Source organism: Rousettus aegyptiacus, unplaced genomic scaffold (assembly GCF_014176215.1).
Source record: "Rousettus aegyptiacus isolate mRouAeg1 unplaced genomic scaffold, mRouAeg1.p scaffold_m13_p_4, whole genome shotgun sequence".
NCBI classification, from domain to species: domain Eukaryota; kingdom Metazoa; phylum Chordata; class Mammalia; order Chiroptera; family Pteropodidae; genus Rousettus; species Rousettus aegyptiacus.
This window is the reverse complement of record NW_023416307.1, coordinates 116,121,821-116,138,273: the sequence shown is the minus strand read 5'-3', so window position 1 is coordinate 116,138,273 and position 16,453 is coordinate 116,121,821. Positions and strand designations below refer to the sequence as shown.

The 16,453-nt window shown below is 55.5% G+C and overlaps 1 protein-coding gene across 8 annotated transcripts in view; it reads left to right on the top strand.

Annotated features, from left to right (window-relative positions):
* Window positions 1-16,432, top strand: part of DNAH1 (dynein axonemal heavy chain 1) — a 71,726-nt gene extending 55,294 nt beyond the window's left edge. For 2 of the 8 annotated variants that reach the window (XM_036218747.1, XM_036218751.1), the window contains 30 exons: window positions 236-432; window positions 912-1,047; window positions 1,983-2,191; window positions 2,416-2,587; window positions 3,356-3,547; window positions 3,874-3,984; window positions 4,743-4,928; window positions 5,326-5,517; window positions 6,215-6,382; window positions 6,473-6,664; window positions 6,850-6,981; window positions 7,470-7,595; window positions 8,216-8,335; window positions 8,450-8,599; window positions 8,736-8,896; window positions 9,729-9,954; window positions 10,087-10,282; window positions 10,618-10,769; window positions 11,231-11,427; window positions 11,651-11,795; window positions 12,053-12,211; window positions 12,287-12,418; window positions 12,791-12,961; window positions 13,041-13,220; window positions 13,290-13,466; window positions 13,944-14,114; window positions 14,280-14,410; window positions 14,813-15,164; window positions 15,490-15,724; window positions 16,260-16,387. In XM_036218747.1, the coding sequence (XP_036074640.1) occupies window positions 236-432; window positions 912-1,047; window positions 1,983-2,191; window positions 2,416-2,587; window positions 3,356-3,547; window positions 3,874-3,984; window positions 4,743-4,928; window positions 5,326-5,517; window positions 6,215-6,382; window positions 6,473-6,664; window positions 6,850-6,981; window positions 7,470-7,595; window positions 8,216-8,335; window positions 8,450-8,599; window positions 8,736-8,896; window positions 9,729-9,954; window positions 10,087-10,282; window positions 10,618-10,769; window positions 11,231-11,427; window positions 11,651-11,795; window positions 12,053-12,211; window positions 12,287-12,418; window positions 12,791-12,961; window positions 13,041-13,220; window positions 13,290-13,466; window positions 13,944-14,114; window positions 14,280-14,410; window positions 14,813-15,164; window positions 15,490-15,724; window positions 16,260-16,381 (5,190 nt within the window). In that variant the 3' untranslated portion in view covers window positions 16,382-16,387. Of the gene's footprint in view, window positions 1-235; window positions 433-911; window positions 1,048-1,982; window positions 2,192-2,415; window positions 2,588-3,355; window positions 3,548-3,873; window positions 3,985-4,742; window positions 4,929-5,325; window positions 5,518-6,214; window positions 6,383-6,472; window positions 6,665-6,849; window positions 6,982-7,469; window positions 7,596-8,215; window positions 8,336-8,449; window positions 8,600-8,735; window positions 8,897-9,728; window positions 9,955-10,086; window positions 10,283-10,617; window positions 10,770-11,230; window positions 11,428-11,650; window positions 11,796-12,052; window positions 12,212-12,286; window positions 12,419-12,790; window positions 12,962-13,040; window positions 13,221-13,289; window positions 13,467-13,943; window positions 14,411-14,812; window positions 15,165-15,489 lie in introns of those variants that run through there. The other 6 variants (XM_016121851.2, XM_016121850.2, XM_036218750.1 and 3 more) reach the window with 5 other exon arrangements.
* The last annotated feature ends 21 nt before the right edge of the window (window positions 16,433-16,453 follow it).

Sequence of the window (16,453 nt, the reverse complement as noted above, 5' to 3'; positions counted from 1 at the left end):
CCCTAGTTCAGTAGATCCTGGTGGGCCCCAGAGGAAGCAGACAGAGCTCTGACCCTGACCTTCAGGCCTCAGGATGTCCAGTGGGTCAGGCCTCATCCAGACAGATCTGGCTTCTTAAGGCCCAATACCCTTCCATACACAGAGGAGCAGGGCAGGCCCTGCTAGGGGTGCACTTCCTCTGCGTAGTCCAGGTGCAGGAGAACAGAAAGAAGACCCAGTTTTTATCATCCCCCAGATGATGCAAGTGATCCAGGAGTACATGGAGGACTACAACCAGATCAACACAGCCAAGCTGAGGCTGGTCCTCTTCATGGACGCCATGAGCCACATCTGCCGTATCAGCCGCACCCTGCGCCAGGCGCTAGGCAACGCGCTCCTGCTGGGTGTGGGTGGCAGTGGCCGCAGCTCCCTCACACGGCTCGCCTCGCACATGTGAGGGCCCCCAGATGCGGTGGGCAGGGGTTGACTGGTGGCAGGCTATCAGTCCCATCTATGCCCTTCTACCGTGCTGGAAACCTGGGGCTACCCCAAGCCACACTCTCCCAGCCCATGGGCTTCTGGAAGGGCTATGAATAGAACCTGTATCCAAGGAGAGGCAGCAGCAGTGCCCTGTGCTGCTGTGGGGAGGGGATGTTGCTGCAGGCATCCAGGAGGGCTTCCTAGAGGTGGCAGCCATGGGCCTGCTCCCAGAATCAGATCTGGGAGGATGGAAGAGAAAAGTATTTCAGGCTGAGAGAACAGCTTGAACAAAGGTCTGGAGGAAAGAGAGCAGGTCATGGCCCAAAGAGTTTGCCAATTTGCCTGGGGTTGCAGCAAGATTCTGGATGGCTGGGGTGGGGCATAGGCACCCACCAGCATCTCAGCACTTGGCCCCAAGCTCTGTCAGGCTTCTTCCCAACTCCTGTCTCCAGGGCTGAGTATGAGTGCTTCCAGATTGAGCTATCCAAGAACTATGGCATGACCGAGTGGCGCGATGATGTCAAGAAGGTCTTGTTCAAGGCTGGCCTGCATAACCTGCCCATCACTTTCCTGTTCTTGGACACACAGGTGCCATGGGCAGTGGGCAGGGTCCATGGTGGGCTAGATACAATCCCATCCAGCATAGCATCCTGGAAGGTTGTCAGTCCTTCATGCCCAGGTCACTGTCAGTGGGGTGTTTTTTGGGAGGGATGGCTGGAACCCAGGAGGAGGAGGGGCTACAGATGGGCGGGTCAGTCATGTGGGACCAAATATAGCTTCTTAGAGCTAAGGGCATAGATCGTTACTATACCCCAAGGGTAAAGAAGGTCCCTGATACCAAGGCTGATCACAGCAGCACCCCACTCACTGGCCAACAGCTTCCCACCTCAAGAATCACAGAACTTGTGCCCAAAGTGCTGTGTTCATGGTTTCCTATCAGGGGCAGCTCCCTCTGGAGCTTGCTATATATAAGGCCTCTCCCCATATCTCCAAAAGAGGAGGTTGTGGTGCTGGGGCCTCAAGACAAATATAGCAGAGTTTAAACGTGGCTGGCAGTCAGACTGGGCTAAGACTGAAGCCCAGGAATGTGCCCCACCCTGGCGAGGGCCCCTCTGCCAGGACTCCCTGGATGGAGTCAGCCAAATGAGAGTGCCCTCTGACATTGGCCAGGCCCTGACCATATGAGTTGGGCAAGGACCCATTTCTGCCTGTGGCCTGGTTTCCTGTAAGTAACGAGGCATGGAGAGGCCTGGAAAGTGAGGAGGAATATGCTACGTCTCCCACCCAGGACCCTTCCACAACCCAGTGGTGATGTTCAGGGTCTCTGCCGTGGGGCTGACTTGTGTGCAAGTCCTAGACCACAACTTGTGAGGTCACATATATGACCCTGGGCTTCTCTGAGACTTAGTGGCATGGTCTATAAAGTGGGACTGTTGTGAAGGTCCAGTGAGACCATGGCTGTGGAGTGTAAACCCCAGGGGCTGTCATCAAGCCTCAGTTCTTCTACCCCCATCCTTCCTCAGATCAAGAATGAGTCCTTCCTGGAGGATATCAACAATGTCCTGAACTCAGGCGACATTCCCAACCTCTATACCCTGGACGAGCAAGACCAGATTATAAACACCATGCGGCCCTATGTTCAGGAGCAGGGCCTTCAGCCCACCAAGGCCAACCTCATGGCTGCTTACACAGGACGCGTGCGCAACAACATCCATATGGTGCTGTGTATGAGGTACAAGCAGCCGTGACAGCTGCTTGGGGACAGCATGGATATGTGGGGGTGCACTTGGGCCTAACATCAAGAGAAGTGGCCCGGGCCTAGCCACCATGCCATTGACTACTGTGTGGCTGCTTCCTGGCCGCCACGCCACCGGGCTCTGGAAGGGGCCTGGGTCTTGGGTTACTGGGTGTGTAAGTCAGGGTCTCAAGGGCCTCACTGGACTCCCAACCTTCCAGCCCCATTGGAGAGGTCTTCCGAGCTCGCCTGAGGCAGTTCCCCTCCTTGGTCAACTGCTGTACCATCGACTGGTTTAACGAGTGGCCAGCAGAGGCCCTGGAATCTGTGGCCACCATATTTCTGAATGAGATCCCAGAAATGGAAGCCACCTCCGAAGTAATTGAAGGACTGGTAGGTGTCTTGGTTAGAAGCAAGCCATAGGGGGAAATGTTTAGGTTTCGGCTTGGGGTCACCAAGGCCCACCACTGATGGTAAACCTCTGGGCAAATAGCTTTACTTGTCTAAGCCTCAGTTTTCTCATCTGTATAATGGGAATGCTACACGGTCATCACAGTGACATGGGAGATTGGGCATACAGTTACACAGTCACTGTTTATCCTATTCTCTGAGGGTTTCATGGCAGCTTTCTTCGAAGAACGCCTTGCCACAACCCAGAGACCATAAAAGCAGGGGTCTAGATTTGACTAGTCCAACTTGAGAGAGTGATGATCACCTGGGGGCCAGGAGCCAGAGTGAGCCAATGCCCCATTTTCCCTTAACAATGCTGTGGCCTTAGGTTCTCCCTTCCCTTTGATTCAGCATCCAAGGGAGCCCCACATTAGGGCTCTCAAAAAGAGGCAGATCATAGGGGCTATGACAAGGGCACTGGACCAAGAGCTGAGAGATACCTGGGTCCACATTCAAAGCTAGCTCTGCTTTTGACAGCTATAGAACCTGAACAAGCCCCTTCGCATCTCTGGGTGGTGGGTTTTTCATCTGCAGAATAGGTGACCTTGACCTAGAAGTTGTGAGATCATATAAAGTGAGTGTGAGGGGCATCAAGGTTGCCGCACATGGTTCCCTCCTCAGGACCAGGCTACAGTGACTTCGAGGGCACCCTGGTGCTTCCTCTTTGCTGGGGGCTCTACAAGGCTGCCATCCATGGTCTCCATCCCACAGATTCAGGTTTGCGTGTATATACACCAGTCGGTGGCCAAGAAGTGTGTCGAGTACCTGGCTGAGCTGGCCCGCCACAACTATGTGACCCCCAAGAGCTACCTGGAGTTGCTCAATATTTTCTCCATTCTCATGGGGCAGAAAAAACAGGAGCTGAAAACCGCCAAGAACCGCATGAAGAGTGGCCTTGACAAGGTGGGCCAGGGTAGGGCTTGTACTGAACAGCCAGCTGGGTTCTGCCTACTCCATCTTAGCTTTGATCTAGAGCAGCCCACAGTGCTTAAATGGGTGGCTTCCTCCCACATCAAGGAAAAAAACCAAAAGCTGCCAGCCTAGGGCCAGGCCACAGCAGACCACTTGACAGATTCTCAGGGGACTGCTCCCATCCTCTGGGGTCCACTGGGCAACCTGGGGACCAGTGAAACTGCTGGCCATGGCCTCTCACTCATGGGTGAGGGTGGCCCTTCGGCCCCTTTCCCTAGCCCCCTCCAGGCCCAGCTGTCTGTATCCTACACCCTCAGCTGCTGCGCACTTCTGAGGACGTGGCCAAGATGCAGGAGGAACTGGAGATTATGCGCCCCCTTCTGGAAGAGGCTGCCAAGGACACCACGCTCACCATGGAGCAGATCAAGGTGGGGATGCCCTGGGCATATCCCTGATGTCAGTATTTCTGAGGAAGCTTGGCATCTCCAAGCCATCACAAGGTCACTAGCTGCCTGACCTCTACAGGTTACTTAGCCTCTGTGTGTTATTTCCTCATTAGGTAATCATTTGTTTATTTAACAAATGCTTGATCAGAGCCTGTTCTATGCCAGGCACTGCACTGGGCAGGGGATATGGTAAAGAGCAGGACAGACAAATCCAAACCCCAATAATCACAACATAGACTGCCTAGTCTCTCTCTGGGCTCCTCCAAGCAGCCCCACCCACACCCACACCCACACCCCTACCCTCACCAGCAGACATCGAAGATTTGCATAGTCATTATGACTACTTTTTGACTGAAGCAGTTGTGTCTTGCTCTACAAAGTCAGTGTATTGAAACTTTTTCCAGGAGATAGAAAGACAGTGACTTGCCAGAGGAATGCCTTTTTCTGTCTTGCATGGAGGTACCCTATGGGCTTAGAGGGCCCTGTGCCATAGGGCAGTTATGCTCAAGCATATAAAGCCAGGCCCCATGCCAGGCCCACAGTGAACACTCAGGATTGGAAGGGACTCCTGGCATTCTGGATCTCCATGGTCTGTCACAGCCGAGAGGCCCTTGGAGAATGGGACATCTCAACTCTCACTTCCATCCACTTGGGGAGAGGCAAAGAGAAAAAAGGGAAGGAGGGCACACCTGTTCCTGACACTGGCCACCAGCTGAGGCCTCCCTGCCTCTGGTCCCCAGGTGGACACGGTCATTGCTGAGGAGACCCGGAAATCAGTGCAGGCAGAGGAGATCAAGGCCAATGAGAAGGCCAGGAAGGCACAAGCTATTGCTGACGATGCCCAGAAGGATCTGGATGAGGCACTACCTGCCCTGGATGCAGCCCTGGCCAGCTTGCGCAACCTCAACAAGAATGATGTGACTGAGGTTAGTGGCCAAGTGGTTCCCAGAGCTCCCCTTGGCATTTCTTCCCGGCGCCTCTTGGGTCCTAGCCCCCAGGTCCCCTCTACACATCCCTTCGGGGTCATGTGCTGAGAGGTGAGGACAGCCCTTACCTCCTGTACCAGCCCCAGTGCCCAGGCAGGAACATAGGGAGGGCTTTGGGCCCTGAGAGGTGAGCTTCCAGGACTTGGTGGCCAGGCCTAGGTACATGGGAGAGCAGTAGGAGTCATAAGCTGAGGCCAACCTCGCGGGTCTTCAGGCATGCCCTTTGTGGTAGTAGACTTGGTTAGTGGGGCCCACCCTGTCTGGCAGCTGCCCCTACCCAAGGAATACCAACCCAGCGATGGATTTCCTCCTTCTCCACTCTTGGCCTGGCCCACAGGTGCGTGCCATGCAGCGCCCCCCTCCTGGTGTGAAGCTGGTCATAGAGGCTGTGTGCATCATGAAAGGCATTAAGCCCAAGAAGGTGCCTGGAGAGAGGCCTGGCTCCAAGGTGGATGATTACTGGGAGCCTGGCAAGGGGCTGCTGCAGGACCCTGGCCGCTTCCTTGAGAGCCTCTTCAAATTTGACAAAGTGAGCATGCCAGGTACCTGGGCAGCCAGTAAGTAAAGGGAAGTGGGGAGAGGACCCTGCCCCACCACAGTGCTGGGGTCTCTGTCCTGTCTCCCTCTGCCTGCAATACGCACAGCCCTGTGGCTATAGAGCTGACAGGAACCAGATCCTGGCCCAGAGGGACCCTCCAACTGGTTGGGGTGACAGACAGACTGACCAACAGATGGATACTGAGGAAATCATGCCCCGAGCTGTTTCCTGTGCCCATAGGATGTCACCCAAAGTTACTTCAAGGCTCTGCAGCTTAGATAGTCTCATGCCTTTTCCTCCTTGCAACCCCATGGCTTGCCTAGACCTTCACCATCTGGAATGCAGTTGGACCCCCTGTGGGTTTCCCCATCCCTCCACCTCCTTTTCCATCAGGGCACTGGAAACCAGAGGCCCCACAGGCCTATTTAAGCCCAAATCAGGAGTGCTCACGGCTGATGCTCAGGCTCCCCTGGTCCCAAGCTCTGAGCTCTGGGAGTTCATAAGCAATGCAGATTCTTGGGCCAATCCTGAACTACAGGTTGGACTCTCCCAGGGTGGGGCAAGAGCCCCAGGAAGTGGTGAGTTCTCGGAGTAGAGATTATTGCCCTTGAACATGAATCTGGTTGGGCACCACTACCCTGTCCTCCCTGGGAAGCAGCCCCCTGAGGCCCATGGTTCCCGTGTCCAGGACAACATTGGGGAAGCAGTGATCAAAGCCATCCAGCCATACATCGACAATGAAGAGTTCCAGCCTGCTGCCATTGCCAAAGTGTCCAAGGCTTGCACCTCCATCTGCCAGTGGGTGCGCGCCATGCACAAATACCACTTCGTGGCCAAAGCTGTAGAACCCAAGCGGGTAAGGACTGGGTATAGCTGGGAGGCAGGGAAGTGGGGAGAGGTCTCTCTAGGGCACTCGACCAGCTAGCCCTGATCCCTCTCTCTGCAGCAAGCTCTGCGGGAGGCCCAGGACGACCTGGAGGTGACACAGAAGATCTTGGAGGAGGCAAAGCAGCGCCTGCAGGAGGTGGAGGATGGCATTGCCACAATGCAAGCCAGGTACCGAGAATGCATCGCCAAGAAGGAGGAGTTGGAGCTGAAGTGCGAGCAGTGTGAGCAGAGGCTGAGCCGAGCTGACAAGGTGTGCACACCCTTCAGGGGAGGGTATGGCCTGCCACAGACTGGGCTAGAAGTGTCTGGGTGGTGGTTGGATCCTGGGGTAGCTGTCTGCAAGTCCTCCCCAGCAGCCTGGGGGCTGTGCCGGGGAGGGACACCCTGGCCCCGGCTGAGCCTCCCAGAGTTCACCCCATGGGGCTGCCTCTGCAGCTCATTAATGGTCTGTCGGATGAGAAGGTGCGCTGGCAGGAGACAGTGGAGAACCTGGAGCACATGCTTGACAACATTTCTGGCAACGTGCTGGTGGCTGCCGGCTTTGTGGCCTACCTGGGCCCCTTCACAGTAAGAAACCCCCATCCCTACCTGGGACAGCCTTCCCTCCCAAAGAGGCCCTGCCTTGAGGCCTCACCTCTCTAAGGGGCAGCCTGCAGGGCAGCTCTTCCCTCACTCACTCATTCAACAGGTGCCCCGTCTGAGCCAGGGGCTGGCTGTTCCAGGCATTGGAGATATGGCAGTGCATGAAACAGCCAGAAAACTCACCCTGGCAGGGCTGGCCTTCCAGTGGGAAATCGAGCGTGCACTTCTGGGCTTGCAGTGTGTATGTCATTTAATCACCACAGATGCCCTGACAAGTGGCATTGTTATTACACCTGTTTCACAGATGAGGGGCTGAGGTTTATGGAGGCCAAGTGAGACTAGAATAAAAGAACCTAGCTCCACATCTGAGATCCGACCTCTGTGTACAACTACCAAGTTCCGGGGTGCAGGGGGAGGTGGGAGGGTGTTGCAGGTATTGTGGTGGGATGGACCCGAGTCTGGCATCTCCTCAGGGCCAGTACCGCACAGTCCTCTACAACCATTGGGTCAAGCAGCTCAAGACCCACCATGTCCCACACACCTCGGAGCCCACGCTAATCGGGACGTTGGGGAACCCTGTGAAGATCCGCTCCTGGCAGGTGCCTGCTGAGGGGGGCTGGAGTGACTGGGCTGGGCCATGGTTTGAGTTAGGCCAGGAGCCTCCTGCCTCTCTCCCACCCTCTTTCCTGAATCTACTTAGAGATGCCTCCCCTGAACCCACCTGGGCCCAGCAAGAGGGTGGTGGGTAGGAGAGGAGAAAGCTGAGTGGAATGTGGCTAAGTTGCCAGCTAACTGTGGGAAGGCAGTTCAAGGAGTGGCTTGAAGAGTTGGGGGTGAGGCTGGAGGAGCAGTGTCCTGAGTGAGGGTTAAGAAAGGTTCACTAAAAGTCATGTCTGGGCCAGACTGTGAAGGGCAAGTGGAGTTGGCACAGGGAGAGAACCAAGAGGCTGTAGGCAGAGGTCAAAGGTGAGCCTAGGCCAGTGGGCTGCAGGCTCTGTGGAGATAGATGGTCTGAGCGAGGACTCAGTAGGCAAGAGGACAGAAAGACCAGTGAAGGAGGGTTTGGGAGCCGACCAACTTAGGAGCACACCGTCATCTACTCCTCACCAATAAGTAGAGGACAGACATAGTCAAAGCATGAGATTAAAAGTAGCTGATGTCCCAGCTGACCCTGTTTATGTGAGATCCCCAACTCAGTATGGTGCCTGGTGCCCCACAGATTGCTGGCCTCCCCAATGACACATTGTCAGTGGAAAATGGGGTCATCAACCAGTTCTCCCAGCGCTGGACCCACTTCATTGACCCTCAGGGTCAGGCCAACAAATGGATCAAGAACATGGTGAGCCCACCTGCCAGATGCCACCACCCCACCCAGCCAGGCTTAGCAGGGATTAGCTGAGCCTCAGGGTGGCTGTCAGTCCCCACAGCCCCTACCTGCCCCCTATCCCCACAGGAGAAGGACAATGGGCTGGATGTGTTCAAGCTGAGTGACCGTGACTTCCTGCGCAGCATGGAGAATGCCATCCGCTTTGGAAAGCCCTGTCTTCTAGAGAATGTGGGCGAGGAGCTAGACCCAGCCTTGGAGCCTGTGCTGCTTAAGCAGGTGAGCCTGCAGCCATGGGTGGTAGGGAGGGGGTTGGGAGTAGACTGTCAGCCTGGGCGGGGGAGAGAGCAGCCTCCCTCCCCTGCCACACTGGTGAAGCCCAGGTCACAGTGCTTGCCCATCCCACCCGCCACAGACATATAAGCAGCAGGGGAACACAGTGCTGAAACTAGGGGACACAGTGATCCCCTACCATGAGGACTTTAGGATGTACATCACCACCAAGCTGCCCAACCCACACTACACACCTGAGATTGCCACCAAACTCACCCTCATCAACTTCACCCTGTCGCCCAGGTAAGCTCCCAGCCCCCAGCCTCCTGAGCATCAGTTCAGCCTGCCCAGCTGCCCCTCTCCTACCCTAAAGCCAGGACTCAGTGGGTCTTTCCCGACTCAGAGACACTGCCAGCATTGTTCTGGTCACTTTGTCATTCCAGCCTTTCCGGCCCCTTTTCCAGTTTCCCTTACTTGCACCGTTTCTACCTAGAAAACCCCACACCCAATCATCCTTATCCTTGGTCAAGACCCACCCCTCAGCCTCCCTGAAGAACACTAGCCCTACCTTGTCCAGATGCCCTTCTGCCTGTGCACTCACCCATAGAGCCCTAAGTTGGGCACAGTCTGGGTCCCTGAATTCAAGCCCTGTTTCCTGTCCTTGCTGCCATGAGCCCAGGCACTATGGCTTTCACTGGCCACCCACATGGGCCTCATCAACCCACAAACCCCACGGTCCTGCTCCATGGGAAGCCTTCGTGCCAGTGGCCACTGTAAACCTCTTCGCAGAGCAGGGAATGTCCCTGTCTCCTCCTTAAGGCTCGTCCCTCCCAATTACCCACAGCTCCCTACTGAAAGGGAGTTTTTCAGAGACCTCAGCAGCTTATATACCCAACTGCCTGCCCCTACTGGGACCCAGGTTGCCACCCGAGTTCTCACTGAGAACTGGTCACTTTGAAGGCAGGCTCCGCATTATCCCTGAAGCCTGAGATGGGCTAGGCCTCCTAGGCTGATACCAGCAGGGTCTCTGTGCTCTTGGAACCCCAGGAGCACAGATAAATAGGTGGGCAGGCTCAAGGATGGCCCTCTGGGGCCCACCAGGTATTACAGACATGGTGTTCCCTGTCCTGGGCAGTGGCCTAGAGGACCAGCTGTTGGGCCAGGTAGTGGCTGAAGAGCGGCCTGACCTGGAAGAAGCCAAGAACCAGCTGATTATCAGTAATGCCAAGATGCGCCAGGAGCTGAAGGACATTGAAGACCAGATCCTGTACCGGCTCAGCTCCTCTGAGGGCAACCCTGTAGATGACATGGAACTCATCAAGGTGCTGGAAGCTTCCAAGATGAAGGCTGCAGAGATCCAGGTTGACAACTGCCTGCCCACCCTGCCTGCCTCTCCCTACCTGCGCTAGGCCTGACCCCTGTTCCCACTCACTCTGCCTGCTGCTCTGCCAGCCTACCTGGGCCTAACCACCACTCCCCTACTGCACCTCCAGGCCAAGGTCAGGATTGCAGAGCAGACAGAGAAGGACATCGATCTCACACGCATGGAGTACATACCCGTGGCTGTCCGTACCCAGATCCTCTTCTTCTGTGTGTCTGACCTGGCCAACGTGGACCCCATGTACCAGTACTCCCTCGAGTGGTTCCTCAACATCTTCCTCTCAGGCATCGCCAACTCAGAGCGGGCAGGTAGCCCTGGCACACATGCACACATCAACACAAATGCCAGGCTCCCGCCCTGGCACAGTCGGGACACGTGTGAACACATTTCTACAGTGGGCACATACATAAACTCACACCCATAGTCACTTGCACATGCTCTCATATCAGACACACCCCAATAAGAACATACACACACCCCTACCTACCCTCCTCAGAGCCCTTTTACTGGGAACCCCAAAACACCAACAGGAGGCCCAGACTGCCCTGTAGCTGCAGGGGAGACTGGCAGGGCTGAGCTGAACCCAAGACTCTTGCTTCCCTTTCCTCTCCCGATGTGCTGCCATCACCACTCTGCCCTGCAGACAACCTGAAGAAGCGCATTGCCAACATCAACCGCTACCTGACCTACAACCTCTACAGCAATGTCTGCCGCAGCCTCTTTGAGAAGCACAAGCTTATGTTCGCCTTCCTACTATGTGCCCGCATCATGATGAACGAGAACAAGATCAACCAAGTGCATGAGTAGAAGGGCAGCTGAGCGGGGCGGGGCGGGGGGTGGGATGGACGGGTCTGGCAGTCCAGGAAAGACTGCCTGAGGAGAGGCCCTGTTGCAGAGAGAACAAGGTGAAAGGAAAGGGAAGTCCAGGCATTAAGGTACAGTAAGAGCAAAGGGGCAGAGGCCTCAGGAAACACAGTCCCTTGCTTAAAAACAGCCAGGAGACCCTGGGTTAATTGTGGTCCAAACAGTCCTGTGAGTGCAGGCTTTCTTAGAGCCTTGGGTTTGCTTATGAGCACGGAGGCTGGCCTGAGCCTCCCAGCTTATGCTCTCTTGAGCCCCAGGTATTTTGCAGTGTGCTGGAAAGCTCTGCCAAGGTAGTGAGAGTGACAGCCACCACTGCTCAAGCCCTCACTGTGTGCTGGGTGGACTCACAGTCACACAGGGCCCGGCACTAGCCTCCCTCTGTCCCCTGCCAGAGTGAGTGGCGCTACCTCCTATCCGGGGGCTCCATCCAGGTCATGACTGAGAACCCTGCAGCAGACTGGCTGTCAGACCGGGCCTGGCGAGACATCCTGGCACTCTCGAACCTGTCAGCCTTCTCCTCCTTTGCTGCTGACTTTGTGGAACACCTCTCAGAATTCCGGGCCATCTTTGACAGCCTCGAGCCCCACCGGTGAGTTGGGCCCCAGGGCATGGCAGGGTGGGAATATCAAAGGGGTGAGACCTCAGACACAGGAGTCTTCTTTGTGGGGCCACTCAGGGTTGCTCTGCAGTTATGGCCACATCTCTTCCATGCCCCCAGCGACCCCACTCTCCTCTGTCATCTAGCTAATAGATTCCCTGTGGCCAGTGCCTCCCATTGGTCAGCTTTCAGGGAGACATGGGAACTGTTATAGGGAACCCTTACCTGGCATCTGGGACCAGTACCTGGACCAGTTCCAGAAGCTGCTGGTCCTGCGCTGTCTGCGTGGGGACAAGGTTACTAACGCCATGCAAGACTTTGTGGCTGCCAACCTGGAACCACGCTTCATTGAGCCCCAGGCAAGTGCTACCAGCCAGTGCCCTGGGCTAATCCTCACCTTGGGTTCCACGGGCCTGGCTGCACCTGGACAGACACTTTTGCAGCCTTGATCAGGCTAGGACTCCTAGCCCCACCACTCCAAAGGCTCTGGGAGTTCCAGACCCTGCAGGAAGCTACCCTGGGACCTCTTTAGGAGGCCCCAAGATTGCCCTCCATTGCCCTGGTCCCTGTGCCTCCTTAGCCCCAGGTGGCCTTAGAATCTCTCCCTGCCCTGTAGACAGCCAACCTGTCAGCAGTATTCAAAGACTCCAACTCCACCACGCCCCTCATCTTTGTGCTGTCTCCTGGCACTGACCCTGCTGCCGACCTGTACAAGTTTGCCGAAGAGATGAAGTTCTCCAAGAAGCTCTCTGCCATCTCCCTGGGCCAGGGCCAGGTAAGGGTGGGGCAGGGAGGGTGATGGGGGGCCTGGCCAACTGGTCCTAGCCACTGAGCACTTCTGCCCCAACAGGGCCCTCGAGCAGAAGCCATGATGCGCAGCTCCATAGAGAGGGGCAAGTGGGTCTTCTTCCAGAACTGCCACCTGGCCCCGAGCTGGATGCCAGCCCTAGAGCGCCTCATCGAGCACATCAATCCTGACAAGGTGCCCCAACCTCCTCTGCTGAAGGGAGTCCTAACGTGTCCACCCAAGACTGTGAGGCTGAATGAGATGGTCCCACAAAGTACTCAGCCTAGCCTGCACTAGGGAACTGACATGTGAAACATGTATCAATTACATTAATCTTCCTCCAAGTTACTGTTACCAGTGGTAATGTGATTTGCTCAAGCACAAAACAGTGACCTTGGGACTTACCAAAGCTTATGTTCTTAACCTGTTGTCTGTGTAGCCTGGCCTGGCCCATCCAAGGGTGAAGTCAGGCTGAGTGTGGCCCAGGGTCCCTGAGTTGGAGGGAGCCTGGTGTTGGGGAGGCCACCAGGTGTGGATCTCGATGTTCACATGGAATGTGGTCATCAGGTACACCGGGACTTCCGCCTATGGCTCACTAGCCTTCCCAGCAACAAGTTCCCAGTGTCCATCCTGCAGAATGGCTCCAAGATGACCATTGAGCCACCACGTGGGGTCAAGGCCAACCTGCTCAAATCCTATAGCAGCCTCAGTGATGACTTTTTCAACTCCTGTCACAAGGTAAGGCACACTTGACAGTACCCCGCCCTACCCTACCCTGTCCTCACCCCTCTAGTCTGCTGCCCTCCACCTCTTGTAGGTGACAGAGTTCAAATCCCTGCTGCTCTCTCTGTGCCTGTTCCACGGGAATGCACTGGAGCGCCGAAAGTTTGGGGCCCTGGGCTTCAACATCCCCTATGAGTTCACGGATGGGGACCTGCGCATCTGCATCAGCCAGCTCAAGATGTTCCTGGATGAGTATGATGACATCCCCTACAAGGTAGGCTAGGGGCAGCCTGGGGGCAGGAGGCTGGGCGTTTGTGTGGGCCCTCACCCACCCACCCCATAGGTCCTCAAGTACACAGCAGGGGAGATCAACTATGGGGGCCGTGTCACTGACGACTGGGATCGCCGCTGTGTCATGAATATCCTGGAGGACTTCTACAACCCTGAGGTGCTCATACCTGAGCACAGCTATAGTACTTCAGGCATCTACCACCAGATTCAACCCACCTATGACTTGAATGTAAGCACACTCTGGGTTCTGGGGTGCTGTGAACACCTGAGTGCTAGGTGAGAGAAGACGTGGCCCCGGCCCTCCAGTAGCTCCTTCTCATTGATTAATCCATCTCACAAGGGCAGCCACATTGCCTGAGTGCAATCACTCTGTGAGGCAGGGGCAACCTGACCTAGCCCACAGTCATGGAGGGCTCCCTGAGGAAATGCTTCTTCAGCTAAGATGTGTGGGGAGCAGTCAGGAGATGGGTCAGGCATTCCAGAGTGTGAGTCATCAGTGTAAAGGTGGGAGTGTGACGGGTTTGAGCAGCCAAATGAAGTAGCAGGGAGTTGGATGGCAGTGACAAGGAGGCAGAGGCCACTCACAGAACATCTCAGAGGAGTTCCAAGAACAATAGGGTTACAACCAGGGTGATGAGTGCGGGAAGTGCTCAATTAGAGGGCTGCCCACAGGCAGGGGCTTCAGTTGCACCCTCCTACTCCTCAGGGCTACCTCTCCTACATCAAGAGCCTCCCACTCAACGACATGCCTGAGATCTTTGGCCTGCATGATAATGCCAACATCACCTTCGCCCAGAATGAGACTTATGCCCTGCTCGGTGCCATCATACAGCTGCAACCCAAATCGTCCTCTGTGGGCGGCCAGGGCCGGGAGGAGGTAGTGGCAGCACGGGAAAGGGACCCAAAAGTTGGGCGGGGTCACTCTCCCACCCACCATCCTGCCTGCTCCCTTGTGGGAAGGAACTCTGTTCATGTGAAATCCTGCAAGGGTTGGGAGGGGGTGGGGACAGCTCTGACCCCCATTATCCCTTTGTTCTTACAGGTAGTACAGGATGTGGCCCAGAACATTCTACTCCAGGTGCCTGAGCCCACCAACTTGCAGTTGGTGATGACCAAGTACCCCGTGCTGTATGAGGAGTCAATGAACACGGTGCTAGTACAGGAGGTCATTCGGTAATCCCCCTACCACTACCAGCCCTGAGTCAGTGGACCAATGGGCTGTAGAGAAATGACAGCAAGAGCAACTATGGGCCAGGTGCTATGACAAATGCTATAACTCTATCCTCTAACTCAGCCACATTTTTATTGTTCCCATTTTACAGATGAGCAAACCAAGGCCCAAACAGGTTACATGAACAGTCTAGGGTCACACATTTGCTAAGGGCCAGAGCAGGGATTGATACCCAATATGTCCGAGCAGCTCTATGGTCTTAGCCTCTGTTTAGCCATTGTTATTTTTTTTGTTTTGTTGTTGTTGTTTTTTTTTTTTTTGGTCTATGGCCTGCAGCTGAGGGGACTATAGATACTGCCACATGGCCCTGGCCTACTGTCTACCTCCTTGCTACTGGCCCATAGGTACAACCGGCTGCTGCAGGTGATCACACAGACGCTGCGAGACCTACTCAAGGCGCTCAAGGGGCTGGTGGTGATGTCCTCGCAGCTGGAGTTGATGGCTACTAGCTTATACAACAACACTGTGCCTAAGCTCTGGAATGCCAAGGCCTACCCATCGCTCAAGCCACTATCCTCATGGGTCATGGATCTGCTGCAGCGCCTAGACTTCCTACAGACCTGGATCCAAGGGGGCATCCCGGCTGTCTTCTGGATCAGTGGCTTCTTCTTCCCCCAGGCTTTCCTGACAGGCACGCTGCAGAATTTTGCACGCAAGTCTGTTATCTCCATCGACACCATCTCCTTCGATTTTAAGGTCTGGACACAGCCATGGCCAGGTCAGGTGACAGGCTAGGGTACAGCCCAGATAGGAGGAACCTGAGGCCACAGATGGCTGACAGAGTTGGAAGATCCCTGAGTGGGGGTTGTGGGTGGGCAAGGAGAGCCAGGCCAGAAGAGACCATGAGCCCTAGAGAAATTCATGGGGGCAGGATGCAGACTGCAGGCTACCAGCAAAAATGGAAGGTGAGTGATGGGCAGGCAGGCAGAACTCTCAGGAGGGAGTCTGTACTTCTGGATCCAAATCCTAATCCAGATTCTGGGGGTTGATATGTGTGGGTGTGTCTGTGTGCCCACCACAGGTGATGAGCCAGTCAGTGTCAGAGCTCAAGCAAAGGCCTGAAGAGGGGTGCTACATCCATGGACTGTTCCTGGAAGGTGCCCGCTGGGACCCCACGGCCTTCCAGCTGGCCGAATCTCGGCCCAAGGAGCTATACACAGAGATGGCCGTTATCTGGCTCCTGCCGATGCCCAACCGCAAGATCCAGAACCAGGCCTTCTATCTATGTCCCATCTACAAGACGCTGACCCGTGCTGGTACAGGACCCAGGGCAGGGAACCTATACAATAGGTGGGGGCCCAAGACTGGGCCAGCCCAGGCCAGTTAGTGTGACTCAGGTTAGCGGAACAAGATCGCTGACAGGGCTCAGTGAGCAGTGTTGAGACCAAAGGGGCAAAGGCAGAGCCTGGCGGCAGCTCAATCCATAAAAGTAGCCCCTGACCTCACTATCTTCTTGCCTCCCTCAGCAGACCCACCTTGGGTCCTGGGAGCGCCAGCCTGACAATGGAGGTTCAGCGTGGGCAACTGAGGCCTAGAGAAAGGGGATAGACCTATGCTAGGTTCAAGAGGAAATGAACAGTGCCATCAACTCTCCCATTGCCATCTGTCCTCAGTCAGTGCATTAACCCTGGGCAGGCCTGAACAATGGCCAGACCCATTCACCAGGCAGGCTTCCTCTTTGGTCAGGGCCTCCTCCTTGTCCCAAAATCAGTCTACCAAATCCATTTCCTTTACCCTGTCCCTGCTCTAGTTTTGGCAGACAACTTAAACCTCACTTGTTACCTGCTCTAGGAACACTATCAACCACTGGCCACTCCACCAACTACGTCATTGCTGTGGAGATCCCCTCCAACCAGCCCCAGCGACACTGGATAAAGCGAGGTGTGGCCCTCATCTGTGCCCTGGACTACTAAATTTATACCGAAGGGTGGGGGCCATTAAAGTTTAGTTTTCTAAGCAGTCCAGTTGAGCCTTACCTGCTTACA